At 41.4% G+C, this 15,366-nt stretch overlaps 1 protein-coding gene across 1 annotated transcript in view; it reads left to right on the top strand.

The window, feature by feature from the left end:
• LOC148998819 (vacuolar protein sorting 38-like) overlaps positions 1-10,864 on the top strand; it is a 32,506-nt gene extending 21,642 nt beyond the window's left edge. Inside the window, exon 6 of the mRNA XM_089141697.1 lies at positions 9,815-10,864. Within this exon, the coding sequence (XP_088997823.1) occupies positions 9,815-9,934 (120 nt within the window). The 3' untranslated portion in view covers positions 9,935-10,864. The remainder of the gene's footprint in view (positions 1-9,814) is intronic.
• The last annotated feature ends 4,502 nt before the right edge of the window (positions 10,865-15,366 follow it).

Raw genomic sequence — 15,366 nt, 5'->3', positions numbered from 1 at the left:
GATGTATCTTTCTGTGAACTGGGGCATCATCCATTGTTGTCTGATATTCTTTAAGTGCAGCCCCCATTTCAATGACATCTGATGCTACCACTTCATATTCTTCAACATAAATATATTCTTTAACTGCAGCTCTGGTTTCAATTACGTCCAGTGCCACATGCTTCATATTCTTCAATATAAATGGACGAAAGGAAAATCTCTAAAGGTCACCCAACAGTCCCGCCGAAACTGATGAACAGCGCTGGTTGCTGGCTTTCGCTGGCGGAGTACACAGAAGAAAAATGAAAACTAGTGCAACCCGCGACATCCACTCCTTGGATTGGAGAATCACGCCCGGGAAATCTCCAGCCTGAGTCCTGGCATCAAATAGGCTATCAGAAACTCCCTGGTGATTGAAGTCTTTGGGGAGTTCGACATCAACATCCCACCCTCCAACGTTGCCTTCGACCGAGAAGTGCGAATCTGCTGCCACCTCTGTCTTCTTTTGCTGGACCCTGGTTCACACAATTGCTCAATATGATGGAGGAAGAAGATGAATAACAGTACATTTCCAAAAATACCCTTTTTCAAAAGGTATGTCAAATGGGCCATTTAATTTCTGGTCCTTTTTTTCCATGGGCACTGATATGATTTCAGTGCTGGGCCCTTTGGTTCTCTTTAAAGTCCACTGACTTGAGAATTGGACCAAGCAGCTTGACAAGAACCGAGTTAATGGTCCAACCCCAACTTGGTTCACCTTCTTCTTCTCCTTCTCTCTGCAACTGCAACCCTATTTTTTTCTGCCATTTGCGCATCCACGTCTGTAACTCCCAGTTTCATCACTTGAACGTGGTCTCTACAAATCAGGGATCCTCTTTGTAACTACCCGATTCTCGCGAGTAGTTTCTGCCAAAATTAGTTTTGTAATCAATCACCGTTTCCCACTGCCGCTGCTGCCGCTGCCCTCTGTCGAGGAGGTTTCTCCGATGGTTGGGTCACCCAGCCGATCTCTCCTTTGATTCGACTTCGCTTCTGCTTCTCCCCACTTTCAACATTCTCCTCTTCATTCTCTGCTTCACTCTTCCCCTTTTCATCCTTCCCAGAGTCCCTCGTTGCGGGCCTAAGGCACTTCACTGATTGGTCTTTTTCTGGGAACAATGTACCTGAATCGAAATCCATTATGGCAACTGGCATTTCCTTTTGAGCTTCCCTTGCTGAAAACTTGCTTTTCTCTTTCTCAATGGATTCCGTGCTTTGTATAGGGCTTGAAGATTGATTAAAATTAACTTTTGAAAGATGTTCTCTCTCACTCATCGCTTTAGTATCTTGCTCAACCTCAAAGTTGACTTGCTCTATGAACTCTTTAGGTTTCAGCAGTTCATTGCTTTTCTTGACTGTCTTCCGACACGGAAGTCATGTTGCAAGGCCTCCTTGAAGCTTGCCTAATTGAACTCTGGCCATTTCCTTTGATAGACCCAATACAATGTGCCCCCATCTAGATGTTGGAGAGCCACACCGAACCAATAATCATACTGAACCTAGTGATTCCAAATACAACTTCCATCAACCATCTGTGCACACCCCTTTTCTAGAAAACATAGATAATCTGGTCTCCATCTCTTCCCGTGGATCGAAGTGCGCTCTAATAGAAATTGTTAGGAAACCGCAAATTGGATACGAGAAATAATAAGATTTGATTACTAGAATGTTATGAATGAACACTTCAATAAGAAAATCACCAACATAAATTGGTTACTATAGTGCCAGTCACCCCCTACAACTACTTTGCTACCGTCAACCAAAGGTTGCCCAACAACAACAACAATAAAATGCCTTGTCCCAACTAAATGGGGTCGGCTACCTGGATTCTTGCCTTCCAATCTGTTTTGTTTGAGGTCATGCTAGATACAAGGCCTAAGCTTTGCATATCCTTTCTCACCACTTCTCTTAAGGATATCTTAGGTTTATCCCTAGCTCTTCGAGTTCCTTCAATCTGGCTTATTTCACTTCTCTGTACAAGGACATTTATAGGTCTCCGTTGAATATGGCTGTGCCACCTCAAATGACCTTCCCCAAGCTTATCACTTATGGGAGCAACTCCCAAACCAACTCTAATATGACCATTCTTTATCTTATCCTCCCTAGTTTTGCCACTCATCTATCTTAGCATCCTTATTTTTGCTACACTGAGTTTATTTATATAATTCTTTTTAATAGGCCAACAATCTGCATTGTACATAATAGTAGCCAACAATTTGCACCGTACATCATAGCGGGTCGAACAACGTTCTTATAGAATTTTCCTTTAAGTTTTAACGGAATATGTCAATCACACAAGACCCCGAACGCACCCCCTTCATCCACCCTATTTTAGTTATTTGGGAAACATCATCCTCTATATCACCTCTTTTGTTTATGATTGAACCTAGGTACCTAAAAGAATCACTCTGAGGAATCTCCTTATTGTCAAGTTTCACCATCTCATTATCTGTTTGATCATGACTATAGGCTGCCCAAACTTGACACAAAATAAACAATCCCCTTCTCAAAATATTTCCCCCTGTTATAATATTCCAACTACCAATTGGTAGTGATATTCCCATTCTCTCTCTTCCTCATCCGCATGGCATTCCCTAAGGTCCTAACAATTCAGAAGGCCTAAAATAATCTAAAGACCAACTTTGAGCCCAACTTGACCCTTTAAACACCCCGAAATAGGCTGTTGAGTTCACGTGAGTTGGCCGGGAAAAAATACCACATCTCAAGGGAGATCTCGCTTTTTTAGCTTGACGAGATGGGTGTCGAGAGTGAGTCCTTAAATCATGGGGCTGTAATTTCAAGGATCTCTAGGGCTAGACTTGAACTCTAAGCCCATAACTAGGGTTTGGGATTAAAGTATTTTGGTTGGTTGTTCCTTAATTGGTTTCTAATAATTTTGCTTTAGTTTCCTTAGTTAGGGTTTGGTTTGTTTGATGGGTAATCGATGGTTAGGGACAGAAGCATATTTAGGGTATGGAGGATACTTGGCCCATCCCTTGGGCACATAGATACCCTCCACCCAACTACCTATCCTCCTATCTCCCTCCCCTCACATCTGGGCTTGCCTATGTACCACGGGCAGGCTTGCGTCAGGGCCCATTGTGAGGGTGGGGGCATGGGAGGACAGTCTACTTGGGTGGAGAGGATCTGGATCCATCCCGTGGGAGGTTGATAGATTCCTTGATATGGGGTAGAGTTAAGATGGGATGAAAATTTAGGGGAATGGGATAACACTTGGAAGGAATTTATATTTTGTTCCTTAGAATAATCTTCAAGTCTTAATGGTTTTGGATGGGTGGGACAGATCTAACAATTAGATTGGCGTTTGACCTTGATAATAGGTTAGGCTTTTGGATGGTTTCTAATGGATTTTAATGGTTAGTTTGGGCTGGAGATAAATGCCTATGGTTTGAGGAAAACGGGAATAAAATGAAAAGGGAATTTAGGGTGGGGGAATTTAGAAGTTTAGAAGAATTTGGGATGGGATTATTCAACCAGTTTTAGAGAAGAACAGCAGGTTGAATTGTTGAAGAGAAGATTTGGTCTTGTAGGAAATTCAACTAACAAGAAGAAAAGAAGAAATTGCATACGAGAAAGAAAGAGAGAGGGGGAGGGGGGGTCGGGGAGATGCTGTCATTGTACTCCACCGGCAGCAACAAACAAAACTCAAAATTTCAATTCATCAAACCATGGCTCAATTGATCAATTACATCCATATTTATGCCTACATTGACTAACATAGTTTCAAAATCAAATTAGGACTCAAAGTTAGAACCGACTCTAAAATAGAGTGCTATGCTAAAAAGGAAAGGCCTAACCCAATTCTTAACCCAGTAAGTAATCTACACTGATTAGGAAATTGAAGTACTAAAGGAAGCAAGGAACAAATTTTGACCGAAATGGAAATTTAGACCTTGCAAAAGTCCAAAATTTCGACCGAAACTGGACATTTTTTCTCAGACTCTTGGAACCTCAATTTCGGGCCTCATATGCACTTAAATTGATTTGGATTCTTGCATACTACCTATTTCAAGGATAATAAGCACTATAGAACTACTAATTTACTAAAAAAACCAAAGAAAATGTAACATCCAACTTTCCAAGTATATAATACATAAGAGAAGAAGCAAGAATGTTATTAATTACAAGTCTATTCTATTCAATGTCTCCCTCTTCCGTCTGCACCCCATACAAATGACAATACAAGTCCCATGATGTTCGCCCCATATAGTTTTGGACGTAGTCAACAACTGCATCTCTGTACGTGACCTCATCCACATGCATAAGATTTCCTGACGGTGGGGAGTTGTGAATCTCCAAACAAAGAACTGGTGGTGGTGGTGGGCCTTGTGGTTGTGGAATAGAGTGGAAGATCTGCTCAACAAATGAAAGAACACCCTGGCTGTCAGGAGAAGGATAAGGTCCATACTGATAAGGTCCCAGTGGCTAACTCCGATAGGTGACAGTGGGAGGGACACTATAAGCTCCATAGGCTGCTCCATAACCATAAGGCTCCACTAGTGGCTGACTGGCCTAATTCGGAATCTGATAGCCATGAGGGACACAATATGCTCCATAACCATAAGTCGACTCGGTAGAACAAATACTCTCCACAACAGTATCATATGAGGACTCTGTAAGCCTATGCCATCTGGATCCTCTGGAGGTGGAGTCTATAGAATCATTAATGCTCATCGATCTCATAGATCCCACCAAGCTCTCGGCATCGGCTGGAAGGTAGGACCCATATGATGGCGTGTCCTCTGTGCTACAGCCGTGCTGTCTCCCCTTCCACTTCCTTGAATATGTAGAGCATTTTGGCCTCGAGATGCAGTTCCAGTGTGGTCTGAACCCTGTGTTGCGTGGGTGAACTGACTCTCGCCTGTGAATCTCGGTGGTCGTCCTCCCCACCCTTGACTCTCATGTACTGATGATGGTGGTGGTGTCTGTCTCTAAGATCAGATGAATCTTGATCACGAGGTCCAACACCCTCCTTATCTCCTCCATCATCACCGCCATCGTCATCATCACCATCGTCGTGTCATCGCCGGACGCCTGAGTCACCTCATCCTCAGTGTCAGACCAGACAATCAAATCCTCACTTTGGGTGGATACACTAGGGTGTGGCATAAAGGGACTGGCGGGCTCTGCATGTGCACTCCCCTCCTGGGCCATGGAGTCCTCCACATCAGCCCCCATCTCCTCTGCAATTTGTCTACTGGGACGACCTCCCTCCTCATCCAGCAATGGCTCTCCACTGTCCCTGATCCAGTCAATTACTGGGTTATCATCATCATCTATCTCAAATATGTCGGCCAACTCGATATTCTTACTCTCTCTGTCCATCCCCTGTCTAATATGATCCTCTCTCAGTCTCATATTATAGTGTATGTAGACAAGGTCCTCTAAACGCTTCACACCCAATCGGTTGCGCCTCTTTGAGTGAATGAGGCTGAAGGTGCTCCAGTTTCGCTGACAACCAATAGTAGAACATGTCTGGGAGAGCACTTTGCTTGCAATCACACTCAAGTAGTGTGAGTCACATCCAAATTGCAACCACCACTTAGCTGCAACAAACATAGACTCCAAGTCATTTTAATACTTAAATAACTAAATTAAAGATAGAATATAATAATTAAATATATAATGAAATAAATGAATGAACTTATACCCAGGGGCGGATTCCCGTCTCGATGCGGCCACAGAACGACCGAAGCTCCCAGTGGCATCCCTAAATGCTTTTATCTAATATATAAAGAGAAAAAACAATAACTAGTTACTAGGTTAATGACTTAGTATAAAACTATAAATTGTGAGTATTAAATGATTCAAATCACTATCTCACCTCCATAAGGATGACTGCTTGTTTAGATGGATCCAGCTCAAACTTCTCCACTACAGTTTTGATGGCATCCATCAATCTTGCCTCATCCCAAGATTGTCCTTGTAATGGTAGTTGGGATTTAAATAGTATGCTGTGTAAGAAAAAATGTCATAAAAGGGAATAGTTAATGCTTAATAGTGTGATAACATAATGAAAATTAAATTAAATACTAGACTTAACAACTCACCAGCCTTATGCAGTGGATTGTGCAACATAGACTGCCATCTAAATTCGATGATTTGGAGGACTCTCTTGTTGCCGTGTGGGTGGACCTGAGCAACTTCCTGCTTCATCCTCTCTACTGCAGCAAAAATGTGTGGTAGAGTAGGTTTTCTCTACTGATTTACCATTCTCAACACATGCACCACAGGCTCAAGCATCTTCACCACTATTCTCACATTATGCCAGAAAGTCTCATCAAGTATGGTCAACTATGCTCTCTTTCCTCCCACTAATGAAGAACCCTCCTAGTTAAACCACTCCTCTGATGCAAATATGCTCCTAAGGCCAGTCTTCCTACTCTCAAAGCTTTGCAGTTGCTATCCAATCAGTAGCAAATCTAGTTATGCCTGATCTCACTAACTCACCCTGACACTTGTCCCTCATCATCCTTAATGCATATGTGTGGTTATAGATGAAGGTGCTAACTTGTCGGGCTTGCTCCACGGTCTTCTTCACAAGCTTGACCTTTTTGATATCCTTCAACATCAAGTCAATGCAGTGAGCAGCTCATGGAGGCCAAAAGAGCTTATATCTGTCCATCCATCAAGGCATCAATACAAAATTATAAAGTGTACAAGTAATGTAAATATATGTATTTAAAAATGAAAATTAATACTATATGTTTAGATACCTGGAGTTCTCCTGCATCTTCAACCCAGCTTTCTTATAGTTGGAGCCATTATCAGTCACAATTTGGACCACATTTTCCACTCCAACCTCCTTCACCACTTGCTTTAATAATTTATAAATATATTTTGCATCCTTCTTCTCACCGGATGCATCTATTGACTTAAGGAACACTGTCCTCCCATCACAATTCAACATGAAGTTGATGATGGACTGTCTAGTGGGACCAGTCTAGCCATCATAGTCACTCCATAATGAGCCCACATGGTCTTTAATCCTTTAATATACTCATTTAAGTTCTCTTTATGCTTAGGCAAATAGACATTATATATCTCATATAGAGTGTGGGGCCCTGTACACCACTCCTAGCCTTGCATATCTCCTCAATCATATCTCTATAGTAGGGCCCCTGGGCTATATGTGCTAGAATACTATGGTAATAAGCCTATTTGGAGAAAACCATCCCCACTTTTTCCTTCACACTCCCCCATAAGTGCTTCAACTTTCTCTGTTTATGCTCAGGCCTCGCAAATAGGGCCGGATCATTGCAAAGAATCTCAAGATCCGGATCTGTAGGATGTGCTAACGAAGCTTGACCCCTTTTAGGGCCCCGTGGGATAGGAACCTTCTGCCTCACACTCTGAGTCCTCCTCATAAGGACTTAGGAGCCACCTGTGCCTCCCATACCTACTGGCTCTCTAGAGGACCCACAACCCAAACCCCTCTGTTGCCTCCTCATGTCATCAACCCTCTGTTGCTCCCTACTCATCATTATCGCCCTCCTAATCTGATCGGCCTCTGGATCACGGTCACATCCACTCTCTCTGTCTCATCCAGACCATAATCCTCGGGCTTTGGAAGGTCATCTAAGCATGCATCCTCGAACTCCTCCCTTTGTGTTCTCTTCCCTTTCCTCTTTTGCTTTCCCCCACTAATATATGAGGCCATTGCCCTCCTGACCTCTACAAGCACCTTTGGTTACCCTACATCTACATCCCTGTTTCCACCAGCTAGATGCACCTTCAGTCTAGTGGCCCCACCTCCTCCTATTTGTTTCTTGCAGTAATTACACTCGCTCTTCCTTCTATCAGCTGTCAGTGGCCTCCCGTGTTGCCAAGCTATGTCTAACATCTTTGAAAGAGTGCCTGATACAAGAAATACACACTAAGTATCTTGAAAAGCTCCACAATATGCTCCAAAAATGACATACATGCTTCTAATAACTATATAAGTATTTTTTAATATATAAATAATTTAATAATATTTTATATACACACTATCTTAAAAAGATCCACAACATGCTCCAAAAATTGCATACATGCTTCCACTAATACTCTCCTATTTTTAAATTTAAAACAGAAATTAATTAGTTTTTTTTAATATTTAAATATTTTTTAATTATTTAAATATATATTAAATACAGTAAAATTACATAATTAACAGAAAAAAAATTAATTCAACACCATAACAGCAATTTTAATTTGAAGCTCTCACATACATTAATACATTAATTTGAAGCTCATACATGTAGCCATGTAATATACATATACATTTTTAGCAATATACATAATTTACTAAATATTTTTTAATAACAGAAAAATAAAAAAATAGTAGGAAGCATAAAAAAATAAGTTTGATGCTACAAATTCATAGATCAACACTCTAAAGTAAAATACTTAAATTTGGAAGCAATCTAAGATGGTTTAAGGCACAAACAAAACAAAAATAAAAAAATGAGGAAGTTGGTAACTCACCTTGCAAGATTTGAGAAAAGGCACAAATGGATGAGCAAATCTAGTGTTTGAATGAAATTGAGTTGTAGAAATTAGGTGAAAAGAGGGATGAAAGCAAGAGAAATAAAAAAAAAAATTCAAAAAGAGCTCAAAATGTCGTAGGCAATGTCACTCGATATGCCTGAAACCAGTGATAGCTCGAAAATGAGCTCGAAATAGGACATTTTAAAGGCTAAAGATGTGTTGTTCGGCCCGATACCATATCGGGCCAAAATATCATGTCGTATCGACCGATATATCGGTCGATACGACATGATACAGACACTTTTCGTGCCCTGTACTTGTATTTCTTTTCGATTTCAGTTTTTGCAGGCATTTCGGTCGAAATATCGACCATATCGGTCAAATTTTTTTCCATGAAAGGAATTAAATTTAAAATAGGACTCGAACTAAACCAATGAAGAAAATCTCGTTTTCTTACCTTCGGCCCATCAAATTAACCAATTACGAAATAAACCCATGGAATCAAAGGCCAAATGCATTTATGACATAGTATTAAGACTATTCTTAAAGAAAAAACTGTAATTTGGTGAGAAGGATCTTGAACATGTTTTTTTTATTGTTTTTACAGATCAATTTCTTTTTTTATCACTTTTTTTTTAACTGTGGCTTATTGGATAGAATTTCATCTAGAAGTTCCTATTTGAAAACATGAACTGATGTCCATAAAAAAGTAGGTGGGAAAAAAAAGAGAGAAAATAAAAATCAATAAGACATAAACCTTTTTGAGATGCGAGGATTAGGTTTTTTTGGGGATTTATACCTCTGGGGTTTTATTTGTACTTCACTGAAGGGGAGGGATAATGGGTTGTTTCAGGATTATAGTTATGTAAAATATCCTTGAAACGGGATTGTAAATTATAACTGTCTGCTAGGAATAAACTGAGAATAGTCAGTCATGGAATTTCCTCCCCCTCCTTTTGTTTCTCCTCTTGCCACTTCATCCCCCTCCTTCAAGCACAATAAATATATTTTTGGACACGCATCTGAGCAGTTTGTAACCATGCAAGCCTTCTCCTTGTAATTTTGCCATTAATTATGTAATTAGGTCATCTGTATTTCAGTAATTATTTGTTCCTATGTAGATCTTTTAGATGCCTTAGAGCAGGCATAGTTTTGTGCTAGTAGTCCCACTATTTTCAGATACATGACGTCATGCTGTTTTCCAATTTGAGTATAAATATCTGAATTGTATCATTGATCTTTGCCGGTGTTGCTTTTTCATGATTCATACATTTGCCACTAAATGACCATATTGTTTCTCGTGTAGGACATAGAGCAGCTCTTAAATTTTATAGGTCTCAACAGTGTGGGTCCACGCCATGTTTTGGCCAATTTGATGGAGCTTTTGTGTTCTGTCCAATCTCAAGAATATATAGATAAAATTTGATCTCCTTTGAACGATTGCCTGTAACTGGTCGTGTGCCACTAACGATTTGTGTATAACTAAATTGTTTCTATTCTTGGAGGGGGTGCATATTTTTTCTCCCCTGGGAGAACCTTGGTCCTACAACCATGTAAGCTCTTACTTTTAAGCATAAATGTGAAATCATATTTCTTCAGTTCCTGTAAAATATTGACTCAGCTATGATGTTTGTAACGAGGTACAAAATGATGCTAAGCCTCAATGACTTGCTTGATCATTGATTCTTGAAATTGGAATGAATGAAAGGTATTGAAATGCACAAGACATTTGAGTCTTTTTCTTTTTCCCATTGTTGGTGGGAAACCATTTTACTCTTTTGAAGTTTCAGATGTGTTAAAGATATGAAACCAGGAGGGAGCGATGTGATTTCATCACAGCTCTGGGACAAAACACAATGACAAAGGAAGAAACCAAGGACCCATTTGATGACAACCCACCGAAAACAGTTTATGGTGCTTTTTCTTCAAGAAATAGAAAAGTCGACCAACAACCTTAAAACTGTTTTGCTTCAGGTGATTTTGATCACAAATTAAAATATATGAAAATTTGTTGTGCCAAAACAGTTTGTTGAAGCAAAACTTTAATACGGGCTAGGTTTAAGGGAAAGAGTATAGAGCATGGTACTAATTAAACCAAACATACAAAGACATTCGAAACATAAGATATCTGCTTAAATCCTACTGATTCCAAAAGCAAGTTCTGTCAAAAGTCGAAAGAAGTTTCTTTTGCTTCCATGAACAACGAAAAACGTTTCTGCAATGTTTATTCTATTTAGACTCCTGGCTGAAGAATATGTCTTATTAAGATGGACTCAACAATTAGAGTTTATACAGGAGTCTAAATAAGGTACTAGTTCGACACACTCGAATACTAGAAAACCTAAAGAATAAAAAGGCAGGTAGGCAAGAGAGAAAGGTACGCTGAATTAAGCAATCACTATTGAGATTATTATTGTTTGTTGCATTCTTGTCAGACCTAGTCGGAGAGAATTCTAACTTGATCGTCAAAGGTGATACTCAACCTCTACGGTTGAGCACATTCTTGCAGGTATATTTGGTCGAGAGGACGAACAGGAATACGTAGCAACAACTCCAATGTTAAGTGATTTGGAAGTGGATGTAATGGATTTTTGGTCAAACAAAATAACTTCTAACCTGAACGATCGCATATATTACGGAGCAGAAGTATGAGCTCTCTCTTGAAATGAGATGATGAAGCCAAAAACAAGGGGTGGGGGGAGAGGGGTTGGTTAAATTTCAAGGACATAGTGCTTCAGATCAGAATATCACACCAGTAGTACTTCCTGGTAGAAAAATTTAAGCTCACTTCACAAGTTAAGACTACTTAATAAAAATCATTAGTTGGTTTCAATCAATTCTAATTGGGTTGGATATCTATCTGTGATTGGTCTTGTTTGTATATGTTTGGTAAAATTTATGAAACTTTTAGGTTAAGGCCCCATCTGCAGTGACTAGAAAACAAAAAGAACCTCAAGTGAAAACACTCTCACCCCTTCCCCCTATTTAAGCCGTCTCTGCCCGGTTATGTAGCCCATGCACAAATGCAAGGCTAATGAAAGCCCGTAGAAAGGTGTCAACATGAATGAGATTTTATATTATTAGGGGTAAAAGAATAGCTTCACGTCTTCATTGTGTCTTAGTACAAGATACACATGAGCAAAATATATCTTTTGCTAAGATGAGACTACAAAAAGGAGGGTAAGTTTCACTTGGACTCATTTGTCCAAGTAATTTCTTTTGGTAGCAAATCTATTGAGGCATTGATACGGGAAAAATATGAAGAAACCGGGTTCACCCTCGGTTCAACCATTGACCCCGGTCGGGAACGATCTGACCGTTTGAGGTTCGAACGAACCGGGTTTGAAGGTAGCATGCTAAGGAAGAAACCTTGCACGTTCAATATGTGAGCACACGCCTAGGAATCTTAGGATGGATAACCCACCAAGGGGTGGTTATTAGCGCTCGCAGTAGCAGACGATCATGCAAACTGGGGTAACTCCATCACCCATAGCAAAGGATTGTGTGATCAAGGGAAGTTGTCCATCACCCCACGATCGGGTCTAACCGTAAAGATTCGTCGGCCACCAGAAGAAGGCTCGAACGAGTTCAACGGACAGGATTAGAAGGTAAACACTATATAAGTCATAACCTACATACAAAGAAGGTAACTGAATCGTATTCCCAGTAATCGTATTCATACTTTTGCTTTGCAATTAGCCAAAGCCTTTGTGATCAGTTCATTAACTGACTTAGCCTTCGGAGGTGGCCTCCTGACCCCCACGATCAGGCCACGTCTGACGATTGTTTGCAAGTCATACATCGGTGATCTAAAGGCTAAGCAGATTTTGGACGCATCATTTGGGGCCGTCTGTGGGAAATGCTTTAGAAAGCCATGGTTACCAGGTCAGCAGTAGCACTTATGGCGGCTTAACGAGAGCCTAGCATTCGACTCCCAGAAGGGAACAATCTAGAAGATATCCTTGAAGGAAGTCGTGCTCGTGAAGTGCTTGAAGATGGAGGATTGGGCGGTAACGAACGCTTGAACCCCCCAAATCCTCTCCAACAACAATTGGATCAAATGCAACTTCAGTTTTTGGAGATGAACCAGACGCTTCGCACGTTGGTCATGCAGGTGGTGGCTCCCCAGGCTCCTGGCCAACGGGAGACTAGAAGGCATGTGGGAGAGGCAGAGATGCTTATACCGCCACCGCGAGGGCATTCCCATCAGGAAGGCCAAAATTATGGCCCGAACCTGCAGGGGGATTCCTGAGGGCGAAATAGGGAATTGAGAAATGGAAGGGACGATCGTCATGAACGCCCGCGAATGAGCCAAACCCGGACGGTAACAAGGTTGGGCCGAGGAGTACGCACTCATTCGCCAACCTCCAGGCGTTCGGGACGAGAAAACATTCTGATCAATGGTGGACGTTCGGTCCACATCGGTCAAGAGCTTGCTGATATCAACTAGAGGCTGGGACAACTTTCCCGAGGGAGGATGACTGATGACATATATTTGGTCATCAGAAAGACCTCATTCGTTGAGGCTATAGCTGGATTTGAGTTTCCTCATAATTTTCGGCTCCCAACTTTCTCCTCGTTCGATGGTTCGGGAGATCCCATCGCCCATATCAGTTATTACCAGCAGACTATAGTAGTAGTTGGGAATTCTGATGAAATCCTTTGTAGAGTGTTCGGTTCCTCCTTAACTAGGGTGGCACAGAAGTGGTTTTCAAATCTTCCTTCGGGAAGGATTGTCGATTTTGAGGAATTGATGCGAAAGTTGATCGGTCGTTTCCAAAAGTGGAATTCAGATTAAGAAGATGGAGGAGACTCTATTCACTATTAAGCAAGGGAAGAATGAGTCAATTTGGGAATACCTAAAGAGATTCAACAAGGTCACTATGGAGATCGAGAATTTGGATGAACAGGTAGTTAAAACTACTCTGTTCACTGGACTTACAAACCGGAGGCTTTTGGAGTTATTACTTCAGGACATGCCAACCACCTATGCTGAATTGGTGCAAAGGTGTCAAAAGCAGGCGGAAGTGACCGAGATTCTGAATGCGCGCCAGGGGAAACAAAGACCTCTAACAAGCAAAAAGCTCCTGAAAGAAAGCAAAAGCCCAAGTAGCTCAATCAGGATCGAGCGAGGAGGCCCCATTTAGCATGGAGGCAACGTTCTCCCGATTAAAGCGAGTACACACCATTGAATACTCCTCGGTTTGAAATCTTGAACATCATAAACAATCAAGATATTTTAAAATGGCCACCAAAGGTCATATCTAAGCCAGGAGAGCATAACATGGAGAAGTATTGCCGTTTTCATAAAGGTTACGGGCATTACACCAATGAGTGTAGGCACCTGAAGGAAGATATTGAGAGATTGATATCCCAGGGGCATCTCTCCAGTTTTATCAAAGGGCGATAGACTGGTCTGAGAGTAGTTGTTGAGAAAAGAGAACGTTCGGGAAGCCGAGAATGACAGGTCGATGTTCCCAAATCAAAGAAGGGAAAGGAGCTGATCGATGCTAGCCGATCTCCTATCCTAACTATATTTGGGGGACCCGAACCGGAGTCCCTCCGAAAGCTGAAGGCCAAATCTAAGTTCGTTGGGACTAGAGAGACATAGAAACAGAAGAGGCCGAATGTTGAAAATTCGATTACCTTTGATGATGAAGACGAAAGAGGTGTGTGTACGCCTCATGATGATGCCATAGTAATCAAGGTGGAGATTGGACGTCGGGAGGTGAATAGGGTACTGGTCGATACAGGAATCTTCGACGATCTTTTGTCCTATGAAGCTTATCAGAAACTAAAAGTCGAGAAGGACTTAATGGAGCCGTCGTCCACGCACCTGTATGGTTTTGCTAGGTCGTTGGCCATAGCTGAAGGATCAGTTCAACTAGACCTTTTGGTTGGAAATTTCCCCAAGGAAACTACTATTTGGGTGAATTTCCTGGTGGTTCCGGAGCTTCCGGCTTATAATGTCATTCTCGGCAGGCCATCCCTAACAAAGCTAGGTGCGGTAGTCTCAATGAAGCATATGAAGATCAAATTCCCAACTGATAAGGGAATCGGTCAAGTATCTTCAGATCAAAGAATCTCCTGACAGTGCTATGTGACGTCTCTGAAGGACAAGGATGGCCCAAAGAAGGCCATGGCATTACCGATTGATATACGTGACGATTGGGATGAAGAAGAGATGAAAAGGCCTGAGCCGGTGGAGAAGTTGGAACGAATCCAGCTGGATCTTGATGATGAAAAAAGAATGACTCATATTGGATCCGAACAACTGGAGGAATTCAAGACAAAACTAAAGGATTTTCTTTGGGAAAATAAAGATGTATTCGCATGGTGTGCTGGAAGACATGCCAGAACAGATCGAAAAGTAGCGGAACACAAGTTTTGGATTGACCCAAAGGCAAAACTTGTGGTCCAAAGGAGAAGGAACTTCTCAATGGAGAAGTACGAAGCTATTAGGGGAGAGGTTGAGAAGTTGAAGAGTTCAGGATTCATTGAGCCTATTGAATGCCCAACCTGGTTGGCCAATGTGGTAATGGTCAAGAAGGAAAATGGGAAATGGAGGATGTGTACTGATTACACAGACCTCAACAAGTCTTGCCCAAAGGACTGTTATCCCTTACCCCGGATAGATCTCTTGATAGATGCCACAGTAGGATATGAAACCCTGAGTTTCATGGATGCCTATTCGGGGTATAACCGATCCTAATGAGTCAAGAGGATGAAAAGTTCACTGCTTTCATAACCGATCGTGAAAGTTTCTACTACAAAGTCATGCCGTTCGGCTTGAAGAATGCGGGAGCTACTTATCAGAGAGTAGTGAACAAGATTTTCAAAGATATGATCGGGAAGAAC

This window comes from Hakea prostrata, unplaced genomic scaffold (genome assembly GCF_041222555.1).
Source record: "Hakea prostrata isolate BN-2017 unplaced genomic scaffold, UWA_Hpros_2 contig_125, whole genome shotgun sequence".
Classification (NCBI taxonomy): domain Eukaryota; kingdom Viridiplantae; phylum Streptophyta; class Magnoliopsida; order Proteales; family Proteaceae; genus Hakea; species Hakea prostrata.
Note: the sequence above shows the minus strand (reverse complement) of the source record. Positions and strands in the feature narration are given on the sequence as shown.